Genomic DNA, 16269 nt, shown 5'->3' on the forward strand with positions numbered 1-16269 from the left:
CTTTTCCACTTCACTTGTGTTTACACTTGTTGCTATGATACGCCAACATCCAACCGCGCGCGCACACACCCACACACACACACACACACACACACGCTCGTGCTTGTTTATACTTGTGAGGTCCCTCAATGCTTTGATACATCCAGGCAGAATATAATAAAGTAAAATTACACACAACGTGATAGTTTTCATTTTAATTATGTATTTTTCATTACTGACGTTCCTCTGTGATATTTTGAGGTTGCTTCTTATGTCTGACCAGCAGTCCAAACCCCCAAAATATGAAATTTACAACAAACTTATATAGAGAAAAGCAGTGCATCTTCACATCTCAGAAGCTGCAGATGAATTATCTAAATCATTGCCGATTAAAGTGTTTCATCATTTCAATATAGAGCACTAACTTTTACCACAAAGTCATGACAAATGTTTGTTGTGATATCTTTATTTCAAGCGTATCCTAGAGGGAAAAAACAATCAAAAGATATACATTTGAATAGAATTATCTCATGACTTTCGTAGTTCATGTGTTCAAGAAGCCCTCCCTTACTTCATCACTTGATCTGAAAATGCAAACACATTTCATTCCACTCATGTTTGCTGAAACAAACACAGAAAATATCCATTTGCAGATGTCCAAGAAATGACTTTACTCCCGGGCACGTCGCAGCCTCTAGCTGTAGGCAAAAAATTGGACATAGTGCTTGTTTCAGTGTGTCCATCCGATGGAGGACGTATAAGTCCAGGATCAGTCCACCTTTTGTTCTGCTTTAAGCTGCTGTAACGCAGCCGTAGCTTCTTCTCTGACTTTGTAGCCCAGCAATTCTGTCTTTAGGTCCCCAGGCTTTGGCGGGACCTCTGGTATACTCTGAAAGATTAAAAAAAACAAAAAAACAGGGAGAACTGTTAAACACATACAGCAAGATTGGGCCTGTTCGAATGGGTGGTGTTGTATTATTATTATTATTATTATTATTATTGTTTTGTAAAACATCAACCGTAAGTCTGGCTTTAGTATCAACGAAAGAAAATCCAGATTGGTTGATCATCTTTGAGTAATTGCAACACTTTTACATCTACCATGTGGTGGTTGTCAAATTGCATGATAGGAAATGCAGGCAAACACTATACCATATACAGTGCCTTGCATAAGTATTCACCCCCCTTGGATGTTTCATCCTTTTGTTGCTTTTATACATGAAATCATCGTCAGTATAATTTGTCTTTTTTGACAATTGATATAGCACGTACCAGCACATATTATCCTATGTGTAATAACAGTAGCACCACACAGCGATAGCCACGTACATAAATGGTAAAAGACAGAAAAACACATAAAAACATAATTTTGTCCCTCACCAGATCCGGTAGATAGTACTGGTGGACGACCTGTGCTCCTGCAAACATGGCCAGCATACTGGCACCCAACATTCTCAGGTAACGAGGCCAAGACACACCAGCTGGCATCTTCACAGAAAGCCCTCACTCTGGGGGAGACAAAAACAAAAGAAGAAGAGATGTGTAAACAAACCAAAGCTATATGCCAGAAAGAAGCATGCAATCTTTTTTCCTGCTCCCATTTTATTTAGAAGCAAATAAAAAATATAATGTCAAATGTTGTTCTTGATAATGAACAGTCTCTACTAAAATTGTAAAACAATGCCTCATAATCAGGGCTATGCATCATAATATCAGACAGTATCATATTAGGGTTGTCTAGCTATGTCAAGTTCACTATTTTAGTATCATATGCATGCACACATAACAATAACACACACATATATATATATATATATATATATATATATATATCTATATCTATATATATATATATATATATATATATATATATATGATTGTTAATCACCTGCACAGTACATCCAGTGACAAGGAAGCTAACGTTACTGTGTTTGTTAGCCGTGGTGTAATGTTAGGGCTAAAAACAGATAAATGGTAACACAGCAATAGACACGAGCTGACATATAATGGCGCTAGTAAGACCTCACCTTGTTGATTTCAACGTCTTTTAAATAAGAGACCGCAATATGAATCTAATTTTCACCATAGTAAAGCCCAAATGTCTGTCATTGGGACTCAGGTCACGCTGTTCGCTAACGCAGAGATAAAATATGAGTGGAGCTCTCACTCCGCCTCTATTTACGGATACCACAAAGGTTACGATTCCGTGTTATAATATGTTTTAACTTACTTTGTTGTGCAATTTAATTTAATTTAATTTAGGAGGAATTGACCCAAAAAATGTGGACGATCTGGAGGGTTTAGATATGGACTTTTCCCCATTTGTGTGTTTTTTGACTGGTCCTGTTTTTAATGTAGAGTGATGCACTTTAAGTAAACACACTACTATCTTTGACTGCTACGTTCGTCTGCAGTGTAAATTCGGGCTGGTGCTTTCATATGTACGAGATCTGCCGCCATCTAGCGGTAGTTTGTACGAACTCACACAGTCGATTTCCATACACTGTAATTTCAAGATGTTAAAAATCAATAAATAATGTGTGCTGTTTTACTTTGTAATCGTCGATCATCGGCTGTAATACTATAGTTGTGCAACGTGACTAACCATCCTAAATTATAATTTTTAGTTAGACCCATGCAGTACACCTCCTGACCAAGAGGTGGCGGTAAGCGTTCACTCAACCTGCGCTAAATGAATTATTGAGCGTTTAAATGGTCTTTGTTTTGGGATGAATCCCAGCCCCCAGTCTTCCTATTTGAAAACTAAAGAACAAAATGTATGACAGGTACGGTCGTTCGCTCAAATACCTTCATGTCTCGTTAACCTAGAGGTCTCGTGCGGTTTCAAGACAGCCGTAGGACGGCGTTACGTTGTTGGCTAACTGTTAGCTAAACCTTCCATCTTCCTGTAGCAGCGTCCATAAGTCTTCTTTGTGTACCGTATGTGCTACAAACTCCACACAGCTCACATCTCCAGTGTGCATTGATGCTTTTGGCAGCAGAATGAATGTTAATGTATCCAATAAGTCAACAGTTAAGATGGAAGAAAACCAGTATACATCACTGACGGTACCTACGGATTATTTTCAGCAGTGGTGAGTTGGTGTCGGAGGTGGCAGGTCATGGAAAACTTCTCATGTTTATCTCCCTGACGTCTTCATTTTCATGCATGAGATGGAGAAAATAAATAAATAGCATCTGACACACGACATCATACATGCCTGTATTCTTTGTATTTAGGCTTGTAGCAAGTGTCAGTGTAATTATTAAGGATAATAACCATTTTAACATAAATTGTCCTTTTTTAAATGGGAAGTGGACCAACAGCTTGTATAAGAAGTACCCTAAGTTGTAATTCAATACATGTAATTAACTGGAAAATATAGTTGCCAGTTACAATGTGATGTTTTTGTACTCTGTAGCTGGTTTGGTAAATTGACAATATTTCTTAAATATTGGACTTGTTACTATATTATAAAGCAGTTATTACAACATGACTTGCTACAGGCTTCATATAAATACAGTGGCTCTTATGCAGCCCTTTCTGCCAACTGTGGAATGAACGGGACCACATAAGAAACTCTTGACCTGTAGTTGACTTCACATTAATCACAGTTCTTTGTATGTCTTCATTCCACTGTGGTCCTCCTCACCTGAGCGCACATCAAAGTCGGTGTTAAAAAGATTTGTGGATGCAATGAGTGTCGCAGGTTAGAGGCTGAAAAAACCAACCCACCCGCAATTCGAGCGAGGAAAACTACTTTTAGAGCTGGACTCACGCGCTCTACACTGAATGAAATGCAGAGAATACAAACAGGTGTATATCAGCGCATGTGTGTTTGTAAATATCGTGTCTTGTAAGTTTGCCTCAAAAACCACTTCTCCACGCACCCCATTGAGCACCAGACATCATTTGTCCTTTCTTGCTTTGTCCGGGTCCCGTTTCGTTTTTCTTCTTCGGCTCACCTTCCTTTTCCTTCTCTCTTTAACTTTTCCCTTCCTCCTCCTCCTCCTCTTCTCTCGTGCACCCTCTGTTTTCTAGGTACCAGTCCAGCCAGCAGCACCCCGAGGCGCAGCATGTGATGTCGTATCACAACATGGGCCACTACGCAGAAGGGCCCAGAGATGACCTCGTCATGGCCGAATTGTCTGTCCACCGGGAACCAACTGTCTACCAGGAACCTTTTTACCAGAACTATAACCCCCCGGCCCAAAATCACTACCAGGAGCTGACCTACCAGCCGCACCTCAGGGAGCAGCAGCAGCATCCTGTGCACCTGCACCACCAACATACAATACAGCAGCTGGAGCCGAGTGTTCAGCACCAACCTCCGCCTGCTGCTGCCGCTCAAGGTATGGAAAAGGACTTCATTTTCCAAAGAGTGTCACTTTCCAACCCGACTTTGTCATGTGCACTAAAAATACTGCACTATGGCCCTATTACCTGTGCACTTTAAGGCAACATACATGCATGTATTCATAGTGTAAAACACCACGATACAAACTTAAATAATATCAGAAGTTACGTAATATGTCATGCCAACATGAATGATTTTACCCAATACAAATACGGGATTAATTGGCTCACGCCGTTTGTTTTTGTTCCTCCTCGCTGTCCTAGTTGTGACTCCGGTGAAGAAGAAGAGAGGCCGGCCTCCAAAGCAGCCGGCGGAGGACGGCAAGACGCAGGACGAGGAGAACGAGATCGAGGCCGCCAAAAAAGCCAAGAGGGCTCTCAACCGCTTCAACGGCATGTCGGTGGCCGAGGTTATGACCAAAACCCTGCCTGACGTTATCACCTACAATCTGGACATTCTGATAGTGAGCTATTTACTGGAAGACTATTGGTGTATTTTTTTTTATTTAAAAAAACACCTGGTAACGACTTCATGCTTCTCCCCTCAGATTGGAATTAACCCGGGACTATTGTCAGCCTTCAAAGGACGGCATTATCCGAACCCAGGAAACCATTTCTGTGAGTTGAAATCCAGGGAATTTTGACTTTTACGTGCTCATTGAAACACTTAAGGGGTCGATAGAAAATGTAGAAATGCAATTTAGAAATTTATCATCAACGGAGGTTTCTCTGACAGAAAAGAACGAGTTGCTGAAATCAGGGTTCCCAATGATTTTCATAAACTTTTTACGTATTTGTTATATCACACCGTTTCTGAAGTATTTCATTGAACACAATCCGTTTCTTTGAAGCATCTTTCACTTTTATAATATTATTAGCCATTTATTTTCCTTTATGTTTTGCGCACCCTTTACTGTTCTTATAAGGCCACCAAACACGTTTTATACTGGTGCTGTCGCTCACTTCGCCTCAATCACAGCACAAAATAGACTTTGACTGTCCGTCAGCTCACTGAATTATGCTTGAAAACGTATTTTTATGTGTCTCGATAGCCGCTTGGCTAACTAAATGTCCAACTCTTCTTTCCTATCCAGGGAAATGTCTGTTTCTCTCTGGTCTAACTGACGAGCAGCTCAACTTCATGCATGACCAGAGCCTGCCGGAGACATATAACATCGGCTTCACCAACATGGTAGAGAGGACCACGCCCGGCAGCAAGGACCTCTCCAGGTGAATACCAAAGAAATTGCATTGATCTATTAAGTTCGGGAGGAACTTCTTAAGAATCGCCCGATGTCATCCAGTGTGTCCCTTGAAACAAACAGATAATATTCTTCTGGTTTTATGTTTTTTGTCCCAGTAAGGAGATTCGAGAAGGAGGTCGACAGTTACTTGACAAGCTGCAGAAATACAAACCATTAATAGCAGCTTTTAATGGAAAAGGTAAACTTATTAAAACACCGGAACTACTGAACTTTGAAGTGTTTAGATGGCTTATTCGTAAAAGCCATCGGGTGAGTTTAACAGTGTGTTGACGTTTGTTGATTTTGGCAGGTATTTATGAAATATTCTGCAAAGAAACTTTTGGTGTGAAGGCGAAGAATCTCGAATTTGGTCTGCAGCCGTACAAAATCCCAGAAACTGAAACGGTACATTGAAGCAGCGCCTGGATCACGCTTGAAATGTGCTCAACAAAACAAACGACACGCATATTCACGGCGTATTTCACTTCTCCTAGGTGTGCTACCTGATGCCGTCATCAAGCCCTCGCTGTGCCCAGTTTCCCCGCGCGCAGGACAAGGTACATTTCTACATCAAGCTGAAGGAGCTGCGGGACCAGATGAAAGGCCTGGTACCCAAGATCGAGGTGGAGGAGACGCAGTACTCGTTCGATCTGCATCTAGCAAAAGGTAAACGGCAACAACTGGGCACTGCTGAAACAGGTTTCGGATCGAAATACACTCCCTGAAATACACTCCCTGAAATACACTCCCTGGCTCGTTTGGTTTCAGAGACATACGCGCTTGCTTGGATTTTTGTACCGACATATTTATGTCTTCGATGAAGATCTAACTCCTTTATGTTGCGTTTTTGTTCCGCAGAGGATGCGAAGAGGATGGCAATCAAAGAGGAGCAGGTGGATCCAGAGTATGAAAGCTGTAGTGGGCTGCCTGGTGACGCGAGGCAAAGCAGCAACTCCACCAACTAAGGGAGGCTGAGGAGAGGAGAACAAACAGGCCTGTCTGCCGTAGCACACAGGTAGTGTAGGCACCATGTTAACATCATTGTTTAGTTGGAACTAGAGGGACCTCATGGGTGGTTTCTAGACGTAAAATAAATCCGCTGAACTGTCCGACTTCTCCTTCTGCGAGCAGCACAACCCATCTTCTCGGTTTGCATTGTGGTGTCTTGCAGAAATGGACATTGTAGGCCAGTCAGCGGACAACATGACGCGGGACCACTGCAGCTGGAGAGGTTCGCTGAACAGAAACCAGATACCAGCTGTACTAGTAGCATGATGCATCAATGAGGCTGACAAACCTTCTGATGACACCACAAGAAAAGAGAAGTCATACCGTTTCCTGAGGCCTCGCAGTGTGACGCACAAGAAGGGAAAGTGTCCACCACGGTCACATTTTCTAACTCTCAAACAGACTGCATGTTTTTGGTGTTATTTTTTATCACTATTTATTGCATTTTGTATGGTACACGTGTCCAGTGACTTATTTTTGTATTTTGAAAGAACGACATTTTATGATTTATCAGCTGTATAAATAGGTAATTGTACTCGGAGTTTCTAATCTGTAATTACAGAGTTATTAAATCTCTTCTAAAGCTGGTACGTTTGTCTCATTGTTAAAAGCATGAGGTTTTAATACACAGCCATCAGAAAGCATGATGAATGCTTCTTCTTGAGTGGAAAGTTGGATTTTTACATCTCCACGATGAGAGCAGGATGATTTATACATTTTGATCATTCGCTCGCTATTTCACTTGTTTCCTTCCCAGCAATTAAATACACTGACACACTAAATACAATGTATTAAATACTATAATAACAATAACGGAGCATGGAAGAGGACTTTAAAAAGGAGGAAACCCGACTGGTTGGTACGCAGAGAACACCAGAGCATGAGGCAGACAAAGACCACCATAAAGGTAGCCAATCAAACGGACATTTAGTTATAGGCTGCAAATGATTAACACTACCTGCATGACAGCTGCCGAAACAATGTTTCTGACAAACTGAAGCGTTATTCTGAGCAGTGCTCGTTCAACTTAGCACTCTAAACATCTGCAGCAGTAAAATGCAACATACCAGTTAATACTGTCAGTACATTTTGCGTCCGTCTTTATTGTTACCGCGGTCCAATCCCAATGTACCCCCTAAGGCCTCAAACCCTCAACCCACCTGGTAAGTGGTGGCGTGAGAGAGACTGAGGGCTTGCGAGTGCTTTTACTAATAAACATCGTAACAGGGTGCATCCTGATGGTGGCGAGAGCGGGACTGATGACTTCGTGGTGAGACGTCCTGCACTACCTCCAGCAGCAGCATTGTTGCGTCGCCAACAAGAGGTCACCTAACTTCACCGTGGCATCTTTCTTTGGGGCTCAACTTTGGATGCCAATCAAGGAGAGACTCGAGAGAGAGTCGTCAAAAGTAAAGTCTTCAACCTGGTGACCACGTCCGCTGTCCTCAGTATTCTCACCATGGCCATAGAAGTTGTATCTATACTTCTACTTCTGTTTGTATGCCAAGTTTATTCTGATAGTTGTTTTGATTTATATAGGACTGCTTTATGTTGTGTGAGCTTGAACTCCTACAGCTCTGTTCATTGTTGGAATGCTGAACAAAAGGCAATCTGTATTAATGTATGTAGGTTATTAAGGTACTGGTGGAAATAGGAATATATTAGAATCATGCAAGTAATATGTGTTTTGACTGACAAAAACATCCCTTGTCCTACAGCTCAGTTTTAACTAGACAAACAGGATGCATCCTGTTTGATTATTTATTATAATTTCAATATAAACATGATTTAAAAGTACATATAACTCCAAAATCATTTGTTTACACTAAAAAATGCTTTAAAATACCACAGCGAAAAAAAGTCTGACTGTGTTTGACCCCAACACTTATGTACAAATTTGTTACAGCCTCCAGACACTCAGTTTGTTTTGGCATCATGCCTTTTCTTTAATCTTCCTTGCTGGCATTGTGTATTTGTTTGCATTGTACATGCTATTTTTCAACATTACATCCTGCATGTGATCTCAGGCCTCTATAGAGGTGGGGGGGTCGGGCTCGGTGAGAACGGGAGCCGTGAAGCTGACCCGGACGTCCCGGGTATAAAAACCCTGAAGAACACCGTCCACGACAACATCTGGGAGATCTGCAGGACGAGACGAGAGCTCAGCGGTATTCGTCGGAACGAGGTCGTCACGCTTTTTAATGCTTTTAAATTCACAACGACAGAGTCAGCAGCTGTTACCGTGTGTCGTTCTACCTGATGTGCAGTCGGAGACATAAGGATCCTGAAAGAATCCCAACACTCGCTGATTTGGTAACGGATAACTGAGGAAGCAAAAGTAAAACATTAGTCTTACGCAACATTAATACTTCAAACTTTAAGATGTGTATACCAACTTTGATCATTGTTGTGAAACACATGTTAGTGTAACTGTCATGTTATGTTCATATTCTGGTTAAGTTGAAGGTGCCAGAAGCAGGAGGAGGACGTTGGGTGCTGGAACAGACGTTTGTATGATATAAACGTGTTCTATAGGAGGGAGAACTGAATTCACGGGCCCTCGAATGCAACACACACTGATTTATGTTGTGCAATGATAATCATGGCCGTAATGCTCTGCAGACAGAAGAAGTTAGAAAAGTATGGTGGCCTGGATGTGTTGATTTGTGGAGTGGCATCCAGACTAGAGACAGGAAACGTTTCCAAACTGTCTGATTGCATTAGTATCAACCTGCAGGACTAAAAAGAAATACATCATTCTCAAAAGGAAAAATATAAAACGTTTTATATTGTGGTCATGAAAATGCTTCCGTCATCACTGAAATAATGGTGTTGCAGAGACCAGAAGAGTAATCTGTGCACAATAGCTCCACCACCATCTTTCCAGTGGACACGGTACACATACTGCACCACACAAACACCAGTAGAGAGCTCACCTGTAATCCTGACTGTCCAAATCATCAAGTGATCTGAAATAATAAAAAAACAACTATTACAGACTTCCTGAGAAGACCCCGTCAAAATAAAGGGCCGTGAATACGACTCCAAAGAAACATTACAGACGCTACTCTGCGATTCATTCAGTAATTTCCTGTTTCTTTATAAATATGGTCTTTGAGAAAGAGGACGATCCCACACACAGAACACTACTGTCCTTCCTTTAATGGGACCAGTGGCTGCTCCACAGCACTGGGAGAAATGTGTCGAATGTTTTACTATGTTGCCGCGTTGCCCCCCAATCCAAAAGAATAGAGGGCCTAAATTTAGCAGCGTGTCCAGCATCTCTGGGTCAGAGGAGTCGGTCAGAAGACTGAAGGACTTACTCCATGCTGCTGACCTTGATGCCCGTGTGAAAGTGCTTCACGTGGAGGAAGTCCAGCAGCACCTGCGGCACGTCTTCGTCTTGGTAGATGATGTCCTGCAGCAACAGAGAACAATCCAGACTTGTGACTAAATGATCCCCCTCGGCTCAAATCATTTTAAGGATGTGAATTGTCGTGTCATGCGTGAAGTCAAAGCGTTTGTTGAGTAAAGAATGTTCTTTTAGTCTTTCGCTGTTGTTACTCCTCGACTCTTCAACTGTCTTAGAGAAGCCAAATATTCTTAAAGCATTTTAAACACTTTCACTTGATTTTATAACTTTTACTTTGTTTGTTTATTCACTTATTTTTTCTTTGTTTTATATTTTGTCTTCTCCGTCTCCGCTTATCTCCTTCTTTTACTTTTCCGATTCCTGTAAAATACTTCTTCACAGAAAATATGAACCCATCTATTCAGTCTGGCTTTTATCTCGTGTTTTATAAGTTTATGCTTTTTTATTATTATTGCTTATTATGAAGTTTGATTTTCATACAGTGTTTTAGTATTTATACAGTTTATTTAGTCTAATTTTACTTTATTAACATTTTCCTGTTTTACAATCATCCATTCATTCACTGTTGTATTGTATATTTGTTATTTCCCCTGACTTCATTTGGTGTGCATTAGTCTCATCTTTCCATTTTGGTCTGGTCAATGATTTGTAAAGCACTTTAATTGCTTTTCATTTGCCTGAAAGATGCTATATAAATAAAACTTGACTGATTGATTTGAACTTGTGTTTTGAAAAGAGCTACATAAATTAAGTTGTGTCGCTCACTTAGTGAGGTCAAAAACCCCTGATGGAGATTCCTGTCTTGCACAATGGCACTTGGGCATCACAGAGAGCTGCTGCTGAAGAAGTTGCCGCTTCACTGGACTGGACGTGTTACCTGGACGTAGTCCTCCAGCTCCTGCCTCCTCTGCTCCAGAGGTTTGGTCCTCAGATGGGGGTTCCTTTTGCTCGGGAAATCTGGAGTCTGGATGATCTTCCTGAGCTGCAGGAACCACAAGATAGAACAAATCTGACAGCACACGACACAAAATAGCTGAAATTGAACGGTAGTTGTTGACCAATAGAAGCACTTTTCTGAATGGGCCCCCGCGTGTGTGAGCATGATTCACTTCTTACTGTTTGTTTACCACTATTCCAATGATTGTACGTTGATAATGTACCAAGACACTTAGCAAAGAGCTGATGGAAGGCAAGGGAAGAAGAAGCATGGATGCAAATATTGAATGAGTTAAAATATTTTTCAAATGATCTTTTCAAAGTAGCTCTTTGTACACTGTAAACTCAACTTTTGCACGACATGTTGTACATATTTTTACTGTATATATTCCTTGTTAATATAATTTTGTTTTTTTTCTCTTTAGTGCTACCTTTATATACGTTGCTCTATTTTATTGTTTGATGCGATTTTAATTTAAATATTTAAACATTATGTTATTCTTTGTGCGTGCAGTCCTTTATCGTATAAGAACAATAAAGCTGAACCATGAAACAAATGAAGAACCTCAATGCATATTCTTACAAATGTAAAAGACCATCAAAGGGAAGCTTCCTTGTGATCTTAAATCCATGTTACCAGTCTTATTTTGAGTTACAAAAAACGTAAACATCTCATAACATAAAATGCAGCGCTCCATACAGGAAACAGTCACTAATTCAACAACGTTGGATTAATTGTGACCCTAAAGCAACTTACTTTTCTGTGGAGAGTCTGGAACTCGCTGCTTCTTCGGAGCACAAAATGTTTCCTCCCGTGAAACAAGACTTCAACTCTGAAACGCTGCAAACAAAAGAGGATTTAATCACAATCCGTCATTTAGTGAATTTAATGATTGTCAGGTTGGACATTTAAAGGGCATCATGCTTTTTAAAATGACAAAAAAAAATATATATATATATATTTTTAATCTTCCATTCTTTTTAAAACAGACATGGTTCTCCAATCTACTTTGGGTTAAATTACCAAGAGATATTAAATATAATTACATGTGCTGTAATATTAATTGACTAACTATCATCCACAACATTTAAAACATCCTCCCATCAAGTGAAGACAATCAAATATATCCGGTACATCTGAATATATATTCAGGTATATCTGAATATATATCCGGTATATCTGAATATAAACACCATTGTTCTTTGAATGCTTGATATTTTATTCCATAATTTGTGATGCCACCTGTCTCAGCCATTTTTATCTCCTGGTTAAATAAGAATAGAATAAATGCAACATGTGATGCAATTTCAACTAATGTGTGTGTGTGCAGATTTCTCTTTACATACCAGTGTAACTACAGTAGACGAGCATGGACGGTCCTTTGATACATCTCGTTACACTGTTTGTATGATCGTCTACTGTTTATCATGTCTGTTGATATGACTGTTTCTGATTTCTCGCGTGGCTCTTTGTTTCAAATATAATTATTGACTTGTAACATCTTGGTTTACTACCAATACGGTTTCCTTTGCTTCATGAATGAATTAGAGGCAAAATGTTTTTTTTTGTTTTAATAAATAAAAAAACAATGAGAATCAGGATTCAAAAAGTAATTTCAAAAAAGAGCATTGTGCTGCACTGGAGAATAAACAGCAGGACGTCCTCGTCATACGGTTCCTGCTTATATACTTTATCAGTAATGTCAACAGAAAGGAACACGAGTCAAACGTCTTGTGTTCTCAGACTGAGGTGATAAAACCAAACAGAGGTCAGTTCAGCACACTGCAGAAATTACCCAGGGTCGTGTCATTTTTTTATTTTGTGTTCGTCTAAAATGTAGGTGTGAATGCAATTTATTACTAGGTGACTGTTGCTAACATGGAGAACTATAGTGAAACAAAGAGTTGTTAAACTGAGAAACCGAGGCATTAGTCTTTACATAGGATACACCCAGTCTGTGGGTACTCTGTCTGTGTATGTGCGTGTGTGTGTCTGTGTGTGTGTGTGTATTCAGGGGAGGGGGGGGGCATTCATTTTGTGTGTTTCATGTTTTTCGTGTATAGATTGTTTTACAAGATGATTTGAATGTAAAGTGTCTGAGTATTCTGAAAAGCGCTCTATAAATAAAATGTATTATTATTATTATTATACTGTGGTGAAGTATAAAGTAGCAAAAAAAAATGTAAATACTCAAGGACGGTACAAGTACCTCAAAGTTGTACTTAAGTAAGACTACAGTACGCGACTGTGCAGCCTACTCGCTTACTATCAACATTGTTATTTATTTCAAAGCAAAATTCAAATGGTAGACTCCGTTGATATTTCGATAGTTTTATTGTTTTTGAGTATTTCTTGCACCGCTGGAGGGAAAATCCTGAGCTGAGCTCACTCTTCTACCTGCAGGTTACCTGGCTCACCTGGTGTCGCAGTTATCACCAAACTAGACACGCGGCAGGTTAGAATAGAAAAAAGTGAATATGGAGGAAGAGCACGTTAACGTGTTGTTACGCTGCCGAGGAAAACAAGCGACCAAAAGTTAAAGTGCCAACAGATCAAACGGCGTCCTCACCTTTCTGGTCTTCCCCGACTCGTCCACTTCCCTCTCCATGGATGGTATCGATACTTCAATCATCGGGAAATCTTCCCCCCACACCATCGGACTCGATCAACAGTCTGGGATCAACTTTCTGCAGCTGAAGAGTAACTTCACGCGTGTTTTTTTCTTCTTCTCCGCGTTCAGGAACTGAGAAAAACCCTCAGATCCGTGCCCGTCCGTGTGTCGGTAGTCGGTCTCTTCCTGAGCTCCACCTACACACTAATTGGACGAACACAACCACAAGGCGCGTTCAGGGACGTTAAAGGTGCAGTCCAACATTTAGGGATCAACACCCAGGCTGCTGCTGCTGAGGGAAATGCAAAGTCAGCAGTTTAGTTCACATGACCGACACAACAACGACACCGAGCTGGAGTTTGCTGTCTGGAGCTTTCTAGTGTGAGGTTTAGTGGGTTCAAGTGATGCATCTTGAGGTACATTACTGAAGTATTTTCTGCCACAATTCAGAGGCAACTATTGTGTTTTTTACGCCACAACTTAAGTCACTTTGCAGATTCATATTAACAACACAAAATATTCTAAACAACTTAATTATGATGTGTTACAAGAGGTTCAGATCAAATGGGACTTCATTGGATATTCAGGACATACAAAGGCATTCAAATTAGCCCCACCTTTACCAGCTGCAACATTAAAGTGCATGATGAATAAGTTTACCTTTGGCACAAAATGTATATTTTGATGCTCATACTTAGTTGTACTCTTACTTAAGTAGAAATTGATCCTCCATATTCTACTTTTCTTTCATTTAAACAGTAAATGTAAAAATCGGAATTTTCAAAGTATACTTGCGTCAGTTTCAGAATATGTGGACAATAATTTACATCATTCAAATGCACAGCGTGGTTTTCTTTCTTTCACTCGTGAAGTAGCCATCATATAAGAAAACACCAGCCAGCATTAAAAATAAAGGCGAATCGTATTTTAAACTCTGATCTATGACACAGCGTACAGTTGGAGCTCATAAAGCACATTTATAGAGCGGAAGCACATGATCTCAGGTCAGGAAACAGTCCTTATCTTTAAGACGGTTCCTGCAGTAAAGAACAGCTCCACAATCAAAACTAGGAATTCACATGACCTCCAACTGTCTGTCTCACGCGTACAGAAATGAATAACAAAGTGAGTGAAGTATTAAACAGCCACGAAAGTATCAACATGATGACAACTAAGAAAACTTAATTACTGGTTAATCAGTAAACCGTGAGTTGTTTATCAATCCGAATGTTCGGACTCCACACACATATAACTTAAATCATCTGATACTGTAATACATATGTATAACAGCCCATCAGAGGTGGGTAAACTGTGTTTTCTAAGTAAGAAGGTGAATAAACTGAAGGCTTGGGTTTAAAAAAAGAAAGAAACAGCCTTCTGAGAGCAACAATGACAAATGTTACTTTCAAATCTTAGGTTCACTTCTCACAGAACTTGAAACACAAAGTAAAACAAAAAACAATCCATTGTACATGAAAAGGGATGTAAACCCAGACCACATAACACAAAACTACTCGCATCCTCTCAGGACAGCTGCTCGGAATTCTATAGTAGGAAAGGACACTTCCCGGTCTTAAAGTATGAAGAAAATTAGCTCTTTTTTCCTCACTCAGTTTATTTTATTTCTGGTTCAACACTTAAATAGCACACCCAGATGATTGTCCACGTGTCGATCTCAACCACAATCACATGCTCCTGTGTGTGACTCGTCATCATGGGGTTCGTATCTTCCCACCCCTGTGCTGTTCCTCGCTGTGCTTCAGTCTAAAACAGGCAGAAAACAGCTTACTGAAGCAGCTCCATGTGAGGATATGTGACCTTTATAGAGTCACAGCACGGTTTAAAAATATAACAGCCGTTTCGTCATCGCCGTGTTTTACTACGGCTCATGTGAATCCTCTGTGTCTGAAGTCACAGTGTCAGCAGATACAGATACAGCCGTACACATTAACAAAAAGGAAGTCAGTCTTACTCTTGTTGCTGTAACATAGACTTCTAAAATGAAATCATTTCTTCGTGTTTTTTTGTATGTTGGATTGGATTTAAAGACACTGGCCTGTGAAATTGTTTTTTGCGCTGCTTTGATTTTAGCTTTCTCTCTCCGACAGCAAAGTTCCGTTGATTGAATGAGAGTTTAAAGGGTTTTATAGCATACCAAGAGTTGCACACACCATAAAAGATGTTATGAGGTTTTCATCACGATTACATGTCACTTCAGTAGCCTTGAGTAGAAATGTATCTATTTTGGAGTCACATTAATTTATCTTTATTTAAATGAAAATGTATCTAAATTTAAAGGACTAGTTTGGCATTTTGGGAAATGCACTCTTTCGCTGTCTTGCCGAGAGTTAGATGAGAAGATTGATGCCACTCTTGTAACTGTCCATTAAATATGAAGCTTAGCTTAGCATAAAGACTGGAAACAGGGGGAAACAGCTAGCCTAGCACTGCATTACTGCACCCAGGCAAAACAAATAATCCAACACAAACAACTTGTCATGTTTTTTTTTACTTTGGATTAAACAACCAAGATGTGACATGGTAATCAGTGACTTTTTATAGGTGCTGGTATGCAATGTCTTTTCCTGTGTATGCAGAACTCTCTGTTTCCCCCCGTTTGTAGACTTTATGCTGAGCTTACTGGCTGTAGCTTCATTATCAAAGGGCAGATATTAGAGTGTTATTGATCTTTTCTGACCTGCTGTAGGCCTCATTGTTTCCCTCATGCACACACCTGTTTCCATTTCCCGAATGAGCTCC

The 16269-nt window shown here is 40.2% G+C and overlaps 3 protein-coding genes across 7 annotated transcripts; 1 reads left to right on the plus strand and 2 right to left on the minus strand.

The window, feature by feature from the left end:
• Positions 1 to 435: 435 nt before the first annotated feature.
• Positions 436 to 2128, minus strand: uqcc6 (ubiquinol-cytochrome c reductase complex assembly factor 6). Its single transcript, XM_079266669.1, has 3 exons — positions 2007 to 2128; positions 1360 to 1487; positions 436 to 868 (listed from the first exon to the last, which is right to left on the minus strand). The coding sequence occupies exons 2-3, from the start codon at positions 1465 to 1467 to the stop codon at positions 749 to 751; spliced, it is 228 nt and encodes a 75-aa protein (XP_079122795.1). The 5' UTR covers positions 1468 to 1487; positions 2007 to 2128; the 3' UTR covers positions 436 to 748.
• Positions 2129 to 2673: 545 nt separating this feature from the next.
• Positions 2674 to 7152, plus strand: tdg.2 (thymine DNA glycosylase, tandem duplicate 2). 4 transcript variants are annotated; one of them, XM_079297236.1, is made up of 10 exons: positions 2674 to 2765; positions 4022 to 4332; positions 4601 to 4800; positions 4885 to 4954; positions 5431 to 5566; positions 5697 to 5779; positions 5891 to 5985; positions 6075 to 6246; positions 6439 to 6595; positions 6752 to 7152. In XM_079297236.1, exons 1-9 carry the CDS (start codon positions 2755 to 2757, stop codon positions 6543 to 6545), a joined length of 1185 nt encoding a protein of 394 aa, XP_079153362.1. In that variant the 5' UTR covers positions 2674 to 2754; the 3' UTR covers positions 6546 to 6595; positions 6752 to 7152. The 4 variants fall into 4 exon arrangements, with proteins under 4 accessions (XP_079153362.1, XP_079153361.1, XP_079153360.1 ...); XM_079297234.1 differs by having other exon boundaries at positions 2723 to 3074; XM_079297237.1 differs by lacking the exon at positions 2674 to 2765 and adding an exon at positions 3663 to 3796.
• A 1413-nt stretch (positions 7153 to 8565) lies between these two features.
• On the minus strand, positions 8566 to 13757 carry snx22 (sorting nexin 22). 2 transcript variants are annotated; one of them, XM_079272926.1, is made up of 7 exons: positions 13468 to 13757; positions 11655 to 11738; positions 10839 to 10943; positions 9912 to 10006; positions 9525 to 9557; positions 8845 to 8912; positions 8566 to 8730 (listed from the first exon to the last, which is right to left on the minus strand). In XM_079272926.1, the coding sequence occupies exons 1-7, from the start codon at positions 13552 to 13554 to the stop codon at positions 8612 to 8614; spliced, it is 591 nt and encodes a 196-aa protein (XP_079129052.1). In that variant the 5' UTR covers positions 13555 to 13757; the 3' UTR covers positions 8566 to 8611. The 2 variants fall into 2 exon arrangements, with proteins under 2 accessions (XP_079129052.1, XP_079129051.1); XM_079272925.1 differs by having other exon boundaries at positions 8830 to 8912.
• Between the last annotated feature and the right edge of the window lie 2512 nt (positions 13758 to 16269).

Source organism: Melanostigma gelatinosum (genome assembly GCF_949748355.1).
Source record: "Melanostigma gelatinosum genome assembly, chromosome: 1".
NCBI classification, from domain to species: domain Eukaryota; kingdom Metazoa; phylum Chordata; class Actinopteri; order Perciformes; family Zoarcidae; genus Melanostigma; species Melanostigma gelatinosum.

Bases quoted from the DNA above. Each gene is read 5' to 3' on its own strand.
- uqcc6 (XM_079266669.1), bottom strand. From the start codon at position 1,467: ATGCCAGCTGGTGTGTCTTGGCCTCGTTACCTGAGAATGTTGGGTGCC. The intron at 869-1,359 runs GTGAGGGACAAA...TTAATCTTTCAG, and splicing joins AGTACTATCTACCGGATCTG to AGTATACCAGAGGTCCCGCC.
- tdg.2 (XM_079297235.1), top strand. From the start codon at position 2,983: ATGAATGTTAATGTATCCAATAAGTCAACAGTTAAGATGGAAGAAAAC. The intron at 5,986-6,074 runs GTACATTGAAGC...CACTTCTCCTAG, and splicing joins AAATCCCAGAAACTGAAACG to GTGTGCTACCTGATGCCGTC. The intron at 6,247-6,438 runs GTAAACGGCAAC...TTTGTTCCGCAG, and splicing joins CGATCTGCATCTAGCAAAAG to AGGATGCGAAGAGGATGGCA.
- snx22 (XM_079272925.1), bottom strand. From the start codon at position 13,554: ATGGTGTGGGGGGAAGATTTCCCGATGATTGAAGTATCGATACCATCC. The intron at 10,007-10,838 runs GTAACACGTCCA...CTGTTGCTGCAG, and splicing joins AGCTGGAGGACTACGTCCAG to GACATCATCTACCAAGACGA. The intron at 8,913-9,524 runs GTGAGCTCTCTA...TTGCTTCCTCAG, and splicing joins TTGGACAGTCAGGATTACAG to TTATCCGTTACCAAATCAGC.